At 45.8% G+C, this 12,300-nt stretch overlaps 1 protein-coding gene across 3 annotated transcripts in view; it reads left to right on the forward strand.

The window, feature by feature from the left end:
• rbfox2 (RNA binding fox-1 homolog 2) overlaps positions 1–12,300 on the forward strand; it is a 44,908-nt gene that overhangs the window by 23,673 nt on the left and 8,935 nt on the right. For all 3 annotated transcript variants that reach the window (XM_083635289.1, XM_083635290.1, XM_083635291.1), the window contains 4 exons: positions 6,480–6,686; positions 7,042–7,212; positions 7,812–7,865; positions 8,133–8,225. In XM_083635289.1, the coding sequence (XP_083491415.1) occupies positions 6,480–6,686; positions 7,042–7,212; positions 7,812–7,865; positions 8,133–8,225 (525 nt within the window). The remainder of the gene's footprint in view (positions 1–6,479; positions 6,687–7,041; positions 7,213–7,811; positions 7,866–8,132; positions 8,226–12,300) is intronic.

Here is a 12,300-nt window from a genome sequence, read left to right on the forward strand (position 1 = left end):
GCTCAGCCGCTGTGTGTGCAGTCATCAGTACAGCACGCTGACATTATGAAGGAGTAACCGAGTACTTCCCGCCCATCACTAGACCATGGACCCGCATTTGATGAGATTTGGTCCCTGGGTCGCCCATCTGACATTTCGCCAAGAATGCTTAAAATCCCCACCCGTGAATTGTAAGCATTCTTGTGAACTTTGTATTTGGAACAATACTTGGGCTGCGACTGATGATGTTTCCAGGGACACAAGAAAACCAGAACAGAAGAACCCATATTGAGAAAAGGGCACTTGTCTTGCAGGAGTCTGGTGTTGCTGTCGTTAGGCTGATTGGGTGCACCTGGGCCCGGTGCACTCATTGGGCTTAAGAAACCTTCAGAACCATTCATTCTCTCCCTCCTTGCCGTCTGTTTCTTTGCTTAATGTGGTTTGTGTTGTCTAGTTATTTTCCCTTAGTTTTAGAGTAGTCGTCGGTGGTATTTAGTTTTAAATGATTGCTTTAACTTTTACTCCCCTCATTTGTTTCTTCCTTTTGCTGGGTTGTATGTGGGGAGTCAAACACCAAGGTCAAAGTAAAAACAATTTAACTAAAAATAATAACCAGACAAGACAAACTACATTAAACAAACAAACAGAACAAAGGGTGCATTGTTGAGGAGGGAGAATGGTCCGAGTCTTCTTAAACCTAATGAGTGCACCCAATCAGCAAGACGGGGCCGGAGAGTGAGTGGGTTGTCGCACTTTTCAACGTTTTATTACAGAAAGTGTATAAAAAAACCCATGACCAAAATAATCATCCATTCTGTCATTGTGTTACTTATGGTTGGAATTCTAGTGAAAATAGATTATTACCCCTTTTTGCTGGGGGACCCCCAGACCCCACTTTGAGAACCACTGGTCTAACTTAACTACTGTCATAACTATTGTATCCACAACTCTATTATCCACAGTGAGCCTGCTGGTAGGGGAATTCCTCTCTCTGAGTGGCCCCTTCACTTCACAATCACGCTTCCCTAATGAGGTGACTTGTCCTCGGTGATGATCCGAGGGTGTGAGGTGTCACTTCCACTGATCTTCTTCATAATGTGGGCGGGCGCGTGAAGCCCTTTCAAAACGCTCACTGTGATTAAAGGCTATACAAATGAACTTGACTTGACATTGCTTCTATCCCGTTCCCCAGTTCCCCTCCCCGTCGAAGTCAACACCGTCGCTCTACAATTGCCTCGGAATGTCGGCCGCGCGACACCCACCCACCCTTTGATATCTTTTCTTTTCCCATTTGTCTACTTGACCCAAGCCCGGGTGCTCAACTTTCCCTTTTCCAGCAGGACACACAGGAGCGTGTCTAGTTTCTCTATTTCTGCGTCTCACACAGGTGAGCCCTCACCTGGTGACCCAGAATGACTCGCTCCACCCACTATCATTTTCACGTCCACATTGGGAACAAATGCAGTTAATTCAGGATGGGGTCGTGCTGCGAGGCAAGCTCGTGTATCATTTATCATCATTTTCGTCATAGAACCCTATCTAGCCAGTCTAGTTTGCTAGTCTCTACGTTCTTTTCCGTCTCTAGCCAGTCTACTTTCCTAGTTTGTTGAGAAAATGCAATGAATTCCGGGTGCCTTGATTTTTCTTTCCAAACCATCAAGGTCGAAAGAGAAAAGGAAAAGTTGCTCCATCGATCCACACAAGTTTTATAGGCTATCTATTGTTGCGGTGCTCTTTCAGTCTCAACATCATTCAGCAGAACATACAGAGGAGACAATGGATGGGCAGGTGTGTAACAAGAGAGTCAGCATCACCTATAAAGAATGTTTGTTTTCTCTCTCTTCAGTTTCTAAATGGTAAGGAAACTGCTGGCAAAGTCATCCGGCCTAAAAGCACCATATTAAAACAACATTCATAATATACTATCTACACTGTATGTACTTGGATGTCAGACAGTTGGACTCAAACCTCAGCAAAAAAGAATTGCATGTGCGGTGTAGAGATGAAACGATTATGAAAAAATGTCATATCACGATTATAGTGACCAAAATTATCACGGTTATCAGTATTATCACCGTATTGTTAAAATCGTCTGAAAATGTTTTAAAAAGTACTAATACACTCGCAGAAATAATTTCACCAAGTTTTATATTGAAAACTCAGGCCCAAAAAGGATTGATATACTCTGTGAAATATTTGGGTCACGGTTATCATTAAAACGGGTTATTGTTTCATTTCTAGTGCGGTGGGTGTGTTTTCTCTGTGCTTTTAAATCTTGTTATAAATCTGGGCAACATTTGGCTTTCTGAATGAACATTAGAAAAGACATAGCAGCTTTAGCAGAGTAACATTCATCCACCAGCACAGCACGCTCTTTATTCTGGCAGATTTATTACGTAGAGTTCCGGCCGCTTGCACGAAACATCTTAAGTTAAAATTTTCAACATTTTCCAGGTTAAGGTTTCCGTAAAATAAAATTGGTTGCACCAAACATCCTTACAGTAAGTCTTCTCCTTAAGGTGAAACATTCTAAGCAAACAGGAAAAGACTTAAGGGGGTTTTGTGCAACCAATTTTATTTTATGGAAACCTTAACTCGGACTTGAAGGAAAATCTTAACTCAAGGTGTTTTTATGCAACCGGCCCCTAGCCAGCAGGCCCTCAAGAGTCATTCTAGCCTGTATATCGCGGAATGATTCCAGTTTCTCTTCCGGTGCTGGAAACCCATAAACCTCTCCAACTATGGTACCTTAAAATGATGAGCATACTGGGGTCATGATTAGTAATGGGTTTCCAGTTGACTTGCATGCATTAGATCATTCCAGTACCAGTACTTGTTCAGAATGTCACATTGGAAAACACTGGTCAGGTGGTGTTTGTAAACCATGTGACACCTACAGTATGTCCTTGTAAAAGAACAAGTAAAGACCAGCTTGTCTCGAGTTACATGCTTGCCGGGCTATTAGTGTCTTGGCAAATGGAAATGTAACATTGAAATACAAGTCACCAATAATAGCTCGCTAGTCACTACTGCATCTTAACAACTAACAATGCTGCCCGAGATACATTTAGCAAGGCACGCTAACGTCCTCAATAAAGCATTAAGCCCACGGAGAAGGAAGAAGTCCAACAAATAAACAATATGCAAAGCCCAAGTCAAACACTCCACTGGCGTAAAATGACAGGAGCTACCTTATCAGGATAGCAGGGCGTTTTGGAATTTGAATGAATCTTCTGCTAGCTAACAGGTTCAACACTCCTCCACATTCTTTCTGAAATGTAGATGAATATGAAATGGAAAAAGCGATCTGTAAGTGCAGCTGCGGTGAAGAGTCCGCCCAGCAGGAGCAGAAACTTAAGAGACCATCAGCTGGTTTATTATAAATGTTTCTACCACAGGCATTCAGACCTAATGAAAACACTGCAGACAAGCAGAAAACCACCACGTCACGTTCCTGTAATACAGCAAATGATTGTCTGAGCATCATTCTGCGATCTGCACAAAGCTTTTCTAAGCCGACTTCAGTCAGAATGCTCAGTTGGTCTTCCGAGTTATGCCCATAAACCTGTAGTTTTCAGTGTAAGGAAACATAAACCTGTAGTTTTCAGTGTAAGGAAACATTAACGTGTAGTTTACAGTGTAAGGAAACATAAACCTGTAGTTCTCAGTGTAAGGAAACATTAACGTAAACATAAACCTGTAGTTTACAGTGTAAGGAAAAATAAACCTGTAGTTCTCAGTGTAAGGAAACATAAACCTGTAGTTCTCAGTGTAAGGAAACATTAACCTGTAGTTCTCAGTGTAAGGAAACATAAACCTGTAGTGCTCAGTGTAAGAAAACATTAACGTGTAGTTTACAGTAAGGAAACATTAACGTGTAGTTTACAGTGTAAGGAAACATAAACCTGTAGTTCTCAGTGTAAGGAAACATTAACGTGTAGTTTACAGTGTAAGGAAACATAAACCTGTTGTTCTCAGTGTAAGGAAACATTAACATGTAGTTTACAGTGTAAGGAAACATTATTTTCGGTCTTGACACTTTAGATGCTATTTGATGCAGCAAGTAAGTACAGTTGTATTTACTTTCACCTCCCTGTGCCAATTACAAGACACGCCTCCTAAACGCATGCAGCTGTTAGTCGTTAGTCGTTCTCATGACTTTTCCCCCCTTCTTTTTTATTTTATGAATGTTTTGGGGGTTTTTCCTCCCCAATTGTGCCAGTTCCCCCTGCTGTCCCGGTCGTGGCTCCACCCCCTCTGCTGATCTGGGGAGAGCCATGGCCTAGCACATGCTTGCCACCAGCCGCTTCTTTTCACCTGACAGCGAGGGGTTTCACCAGCAGGACGCAATGCGTGGGCGGATCAGGCTATTCCCCCCCAGTTCCCCTCGACGCCTCGACCGACCAGAAGAGGCGCTATTGCAGTGACCAGGACACATATCCCACCCGCAGACACTGCCAATTGTGTCTGTAATTGTGACCAAGCCAGAGGTGGCGCTGCCGGGAATTGAACCCGGGTCTCCCCGGTGGTCAGCGAGTGCTTTTACCTCTACACTACCCCAGACGCCCACCCCCACCCCCCCGTCGTCAGTATCATGTCTTGATATGGAGGCGCTCCGTGTCGCCCCATGTGCATCCCCTAGTTTGTTAGTGGAGGGACCTGGCTACTGTGTCACAGGTGTGATGCTGATAAAGGTCAAAAGCTGGGAGACAGATGGCGTGCTCACACACACACACACACACACACACACACACACACACACACACACACACACACACACACCTTCCCACACACTTTTAACACTCCCAAAGGGACTGTGATCTATTGTGCGACACAGCGGGACATCGCTTCAGCCCATCACTCACTCACTTACTTACCTCTGTCACACACACACACACACACACACACACACACACTCACTGACTCAATGAATCCAGGAGGCACGCAGATTTTATTTTGCATATTTATTCTGTAATACACATAACTCAATGAAACACATGGCTTCATCACAATTGGGCAGCACAAATAAATACACAGTAACGTAAAGCTGTTACTATTACTGCTTCTACTGTCGCCACTCCTAATAATGACAGTATCCTCATTTTCTCAGTACATTTGATTGGCTGTTTCAGGAAAGGGGTGGGCGATATGGCCCTAAAATAATCTAACAAAATTTCAGGGTATTTCTGTGATGACGATATTTTTTGACGATGTGACAAAATACTGAAAACTCTTTTATTATTCATTTCAAGAGCATATAATTGCAACATGCTCTTTTGTAAGCAAACCACTCCCACACTACTGAAGTCCCTCCCCTTTTTGGAATGAACTCCTCCCCCGTGGAGCCGCTTTCAGCCGTGCTTGTTGCTCTGCATAAGTTACACACGCATGAAACGCGTCGCACCACTACGCAGCGTAACGGTGTGACGTCATTACGTCAACAAGTCCGGAACATTGCTATTATCACAATATTATTATTATTATTATTTCAAAAATGATAGCGGTATTATTGTGAACGATATGATATGGCACACCCCTGGTTTGAGGCGGCCTATAATCAGAGAGTTAAAAAAAGATGTGAGGAAGAAGACTTGATGGTGGTAGGGTTATCTTCACAGGCCATACCTCTTCCATCAGTCACCACCTATTTCCCCCTGTCCATCCCCCTTCCCCCACTCGTCTCTCCTTCCCTGCCTGTCCCTCCACTCTCCCAGCCCTCCCAACCATTACCATTTAGGGTAGCGATGCCCCACTGCCAACAGCCATGGAATGTGTGTGTGTGTGTGTGTGTGTGTGTGTGTGTGTGTGTGTGTGTGTGTGCGCGTGTGTGTGTGTGTGTGCGTGTGCGTGCGTGTGTGTTTTATTTGCGCGGTTCCCCCTGTTGCACCATGTGTTTTGTGGGAGCCTGTATTGTTCGCCTACGTGATCGAATGTCCTCTACTTGAGTATTTCTGGGGTGGTGTGTGTGTGTGAGAGAGAGAGAGAGAGAGAGCGCAAAATACTTGGGCATGCTTCCTGGCTAACAGTTGGTCTTTGTGAGCGTTTAGCTATGTGGGTGTTTTGCGTGTCAGAGGTGGCTTGTGTGCGAGGAGGCGTCGGTGAGTGCGCGTGCAGGCGTTTGACACTCGCCATTGTGCAACACTCGAAGCACAGAGGCATCTGACCCTCAATAATAGATGTGGCTGCAGTCAATATTTAATGGGGGTGTGGGGGGGGGGGGGGGTGTAGACGGGCACCTATACTTACACACACACACACACACACACACACAGGGGAATGGAAATATAATATCCACGCCTGTACAACTTTTTAGACTGGAGCTCTTGGGAAAGTGGTCTTGGTGTGGTCCGGTGATGCTCTCACTAAAAGGTACTGTGGAGTTTCGCCAGCCAGTCACTTACCTCTTTGCTCCTCTCTCTCTTTCTCTCTCTCTCTCTCTCTCTCTCTGTCTCTCTCTCTCTCTCTCTCTCTGTCCCTTCCCCCCTCCCTCTCTCTGCCAGGGCTCTCAGGATAGTGCCGGTGGCCAGGAGGGTCTCGTGCCCCCGCCCTTCTCCGCGTTCCCCCCGCCCCCGCCCCCGCCCCCCCAGAACGGCCTGACCCTGGACTACGGGGGCGGCCTGTACGCGGCGGGGGCCGTCCAGGGCCCCGTGGAGGCCGCCGGGGCCGCGAACACCTCCGCCAACGCCCCTAACAGCCTCAGTGCCCAAGTGAGAGCCGGCCCCGCTATCTCTCTTTCTCTCTCTTCTGTCTCTCATTCTCTCTCTCTCTCTCTCTCCCCCTCTCTCTCTCTCTCTCTCTCTGTGTGCAGCCCACATCGGCTCTTTTATATTTTGCTTAGAGAGGCAGCCAAGAGCGATTGTGGAGGCGTGAATGTGGAGGAATATATATGGCAAGAAATAAGACATCGCTTTGCACCGCCCTGCTTCTCCTTCCATCTCTTACCTCGCTTTTTGTTTTTCGTTTCTCCACCCTCCTTATCTCCCCTCTCTCTCTCGCTCTCTCTCTCTCTCTCTCTCTCTCCCTCCCTCCCTCCCTCCCTGTCCTGTTATCCCTCCACCCCAGCAGTCAGATGGCTCCTCCCAGCTCGATGGCCAGTCGGGGGCCCTGGTGGTCTCGGGGGGAGGAGGCGGCGGAGGGAGCATCGAGGACGACGACAAGGGGAGCCCCAAACGCCTCCACGTGTCCAACATTCCCTTCCGCTTCCGGGACCCCGACCTGCGGCAGATGTTCGGGGTAGGTGAACTAGGCCTGGAAACTATTCCCCCCCCACCCCCTTTTCACCCACGCATCATCATCATCATCACAGCATAGTAACCCAGAAGAGCAGCTTTAGATCGGATTTGTAAATAATAATAATAATAATAATAGCTCAGAGGCCGCATTCAATGCTGCAGCACCTTTCCCTCACATTTCTTTTCACGATCATATTCAGTGGCGTATGTTTTCCCTTCCCCCCCCCAGCCACAGTCTGAATGAAAACAACATGCTGCAGTGCCTGTTTCAATTGAGTGGAATCAGCTGCTAGTCCTATTTCTCCCCCCCCCCTTAAGAGAAACAAAACATATCAAATCACTGGTTTGTAACCAATTTCAGCTTGTGGACGTGGTTACTGCAATTCCGGGCGTGTAAATGAGATTTTTTTTTACAAGAGGAATATCCCTTTAATATGGCGCAGAGAAAAGAGCAGAGGCAAGGCAGATATGGTGGAAGAAAAGACCAACAGAGCTGGATCGATGCCAAGTTTGTCAGGCTTGAACAATACTGACACCCCGTGGCCAGACGCAGTACGTGACTCGCCTGCTCAACCTCTTCTTTTTCTTCCCTCCTTTCAGCAACACGGCAAAATCCTTGACGTGGAGATCATCTTCAACGAGAGGGGATCCAAGGTAAAAACGCGTCATTCCCTATTGTACATTCACACGCCCAGTCAGCAATAAGCTCTGCTGCAGTCTCCAACTCTGTTTCACGCTCTCCACCCCTCCCCTTCTTTTTCCATTTCTCCCCCCTCCCCTCCCCTTCTTTTCCCATTTCTCCCCCCTCCCCTCCCCTTCTTTTCCCATTTCTCCCCCCTCCCCTCCCCTTCTTTTCCCATTTCTCCCCCCTCCCCTCCCCTTCTTTTCCCATTTCTCCCATTCCCTCCCCTCTGCTTGCAGGGCTTCGGCTTCGTCACGTTCGAAACGAGCATCGATGCAGAGCGGGCCCGGGAGAAGCTTCACGGCACCCTGGTGGAGGGTCGGAAAATCGAGGTAATTCACCTCCCTCCCCCTTCTTAAAACCAAAAAAAAGCAGTGGTCATTTTCCTCTGTTTTCCCTCCATGTCCCAGAAAGTGAGAATGATGTTTGTTTTCCGGGTTGTTGCCGCCCCACAGAAGGTTTCGGGATGGGCTGTATGTGTTCAACTCTAACCCCTCTGGCTTCACTCTAGCATGGTGCAGTGGTTGCTGCACACACACACAAGGGATGTCTTATTTCCGACGGCACTCCTTGTCGATGTCTATGCCGTGGCCGTCGTCTGGGGCTGTTCCATTTGCACCTTGATCTTAAAGCTTCTGGTTTGCAACGCATGCTTGGGTGGGTGTGGCTACACAACAGGCATGGCCGCTCGGAAGTCACGTTGGAATGGTTGCCGACGATACATCCGCGTACGTCACAGCATGTAGGATCTCTTTTTGTGTGTATTTTTCCCCCCCTGCACCCTTTCCATCGCCGTCACCATCATCGTCCATGATCACGACGAGTAGCCGTTTATGGTTTATGGTTGTGTTCACCACTGGGAAGGGGAAGCATTAGCCTCTTATTTATTTTCCTATGAATAAAAGAAAACTACAAACATGCCTGCTGGTGTCTGTAAGAGGCTATGTTGCATGGATAAGATCGTCAGCTGTAGGTCGGATGTTGTCTTGGAGTTCACTCTTTCACTTCATGGGGTTTTGCCTTTTGGGAAGCAGGGTATGTTTGATGTGTTAAGAGACTGATGCATGATGGGTATTTTCGGCGGGAGGGGCAGTGTTGGGAATGAGACTGCCCGTGAGAAGTGGGGTGTCATTTTTTTATGCTTCATAAAGCTGATTGTTTAATAATAATATTTAAAAAAAAAAAAAATCTCACTCACTCACTCACACACACACTTACTTTTGCATCCACCACTCCTGAAAAGAGCGCCAGATCTCATGGAAGTGCATTTTTGTTGTGATGTATTTTTCTAATTTGTCCGCATGACCTGAGAGATTTCGGTTCCAAACGGCCTCGAAGATCAAACACCCCATACGTTCTGTTCTTTCCCCCCCCATTTGCTTTTTGGCTCTTGGTTTGGATTTTATTTTAATTGCTACTAAGCCCCTCTGCATGGTCTCAAACGTTCTGCACTCCTCTCTGTCTGTGTGCCTGGGTGTCTACACACGGGGGCGTGCAGAGGAAACACGGAGGCCGGAGAGAGAGAGAGAGAGAGAGAGAGAGAGAGAGAGAGAGAACGAGTGAAGAGAATGCAATAGATCGCTGTCATCTCCCTCTCCTTTTCCCTTTTCTTTTGTGTTTGGTTCTCTCTTCCATCCCTCTCCACTCTCTCTCTCTCCATGCCAGTCTGTCTGTCTCTCCCTGTCTGTCTGTCTGTCTCTCCCTGTCTGTGTCTCTTCATCCGTATTTGTGAACCTCTTCGTCTATCTGTCTGACCCACCTATACCTCTCCTCCCCCACCTCTCTGTACATGTCCGTCCTGTGATGTATCCAGGTAGTATGCTCATTGGATAAAGGGATGAAGTTTGATATTGAGTGATTGTTTTTGTAAATGATGTGAATATAATTGAGGTCAAGGGGGGGGCGCCGTGTCCTCCCCAAGTTAGATTTTTAATTTGTGACATTGTGTGTTTTCATTTCTGTGCTCCTTACCATCTCTCCCCTTGATGTGTGTAGTGGGTTTAAACCAATACATCGAGGTTAGATTGTTGATTAAATGGCTGATACTTGTAGGTGACTGTTGACACGTGACCTGTCACATCACTTCCTCTCTACATGTACCACAGGGTGGGGGTTGCTTTTCATTACCTCGTTGGTTTTGTTTTTCTGTTTTTTGTTTTGTTTTGTTTTGTTTTGTTTTGTTTTCTGTTTTGTTTTGTTCATTTCTTCTTTCTTTTCTTTTTTGGTTCATCATTTCCTTCTTACATATATTTTCTCTATTTCCCTGATGATTTTTGTATGTTGTTGTTGTTGTCAGTCTCCACGGTAACTGCTCGCGTGTCCTCACGCCGTTTCCCTGGCAACGGTAAGTTGTGTACACATGGCATCATCTTTGAATGACCCCTCCCCACCCCCCAACCCCCCCCCACCCCATCCGTCCAGATAAAATAAAATGCACCCAACACACAAACGAAGGACTCCTTGACCGAAGGGGGCTTGATTGATTGATTGATTTGAAAGAATCCGATTGGCTAATCCTGTGATTGATTGGGGGGAGGTGGTGAATGAAACGTTGATTACGAGATTAGCCATTGACCGCATGGCATTATTTAAGGCCACTTGTGTAACTGAATGTACTGCATCTATCTGCAAGTGCAACAACTATGACTACCACTTTTTATGCATTCATTCCAATCACCTCTCTAACTGCATTAAGCATTATAATTCCAGAGCTATATCCTGCATGGTTGACTCTCTTTCTCGTCATGTGTATGGCGTCATAATAGTACTATGTCATTTCTCTGTGTCATGTGTCAGCCAGTAGCTGCATTTCTGCACCTTAGTGGACAGCATGCCGACGCATGAGCGCTATGTCAGCTGTATTGGAGAGAGGATAGTTGCCTCAGTATAATGGTGTGCTGTAGTACTTGAGGATTGTCACTTTTTTTTTTTTTTTTTTTTTTTTTTTTTTTACACCAATTGGTAGACAGCAGACAGGTGGTGGAGAGAGATAGTTGTTTGGGCTTAACATTCAAACAAAATATCAAAGGGGACGAGTAGTAAATGTCCCACTTCAAATCTAATCTAATCTTCATATGTAAAATATACTAATCATCTAATTATCTATTTAAAAAAAAAGGCTGTCATGAAAATATTTGTAAGCCTCAGCAAAGTCACCTAAAAATTTACAATTGAACAAATTGGTTAAATAAGGGCAGCGTTATTTTGTATTTGTTTTCTTTTTTTTTTAAGAGGTGTCCCTGTTTTACTTTGTGATCAGTTTGGTTCTGGACGGTGTGTTTTTGGTGGTTGTGTGCTCCGAGGTCTTTCTAGTGTGCGACACTGATCTGGAATGCCTGGCAGTGTTTCACCACCATGGTTTGATTTGATTTTGAGGAATGATATTTGCATCCCCCATCCTCTGTCTCTATCTCTGTCTCTCTCGCTCTCTCTCTCTCTGGTCACTTGCCCATTCATCCATCTCTCCATTCTTGCTCACGTACAGTTAGATCCAATGTAGGCAAATGGTCAGATGTATTTCGTACGTGTGTGTCTGTCTACCGCATCTTGATGTTCATTTTGGTTTGTTCATTAGACAAATTGCACATTTGGATGGACTGTTGACTCTCTCTGTCTCTTCTCTCCGGCCATCATGTACGTGTTTCCCGTGTCTTTTTCATGTGGACTGGCTCCTCCTGCATCCCTCTACTTCTGTCTTTCTCTCTGCCCCCCCCCCCCCCCCCCCTTTTTCTGTATGACGTGTATTTGATTGGGAAGGGCTGCCAACCTGTTTTGATTGGTCTCTTTGCTGCATCCGATGCTTGCTGATTGGCTAGTTTTGCTCACCTCCGGTCATGCGATGCGCTCTTGATTGGCTGCGTGTAATTTGAGTATGAATTCTTCAATTGATGTTTTTTTTGCATTGTGTTCAACTGATGAATCTGCTGCTTACTTCACCTTCTTTTCCCCCTCTTTTTTTGTTTTGTTTTGAAGGTAGCAATGGAATGCTCTTGGATTTCTTTTTGAATGCCGTCGTTCTGAAATGTTTCGTTGTTTGTTGTTTTTGTTCTGTGTGCCAACGGTCCGATTTGTTTGTGTGCAAAAGTGCCTGACTACTCACCGGGGAAAGCCTTGTTTTCACTGTCTTTCTCCTTCCAAATGAAGCGCATGCATCCGATGCTATTGCTGTCTGCTCATCAACAGAATTAACCTCTGTCATGAGTAAAAGTCACAATGTTTGAAGTCAAACGATACATCGCACTTTTAACATGTAATCGCTAATCTTCCAGACACTCATGTGTGCAGGTTATGTCTTGTGTGTTTCAGACCGATACAGCCAGTTAAAGACAAATGATAATAACACAAACCTTTATGCGATTGGTGTCTGCATCATTGCTGTAGCCCCCCCATACTGCTTTCCACGGACGC

Source organism: Poromitra crassiceps (genome assembly GCF_964638095.1).
Source record: "Poromitra crassiceps genome assembly, chromosome: 4".
Lineage (NCBI taxonomy): Eukaryota > Metazoa > Chordata > Actinopteri > Beryciformes > Melamphaidae > Poromitra > Poromitra crassiceps.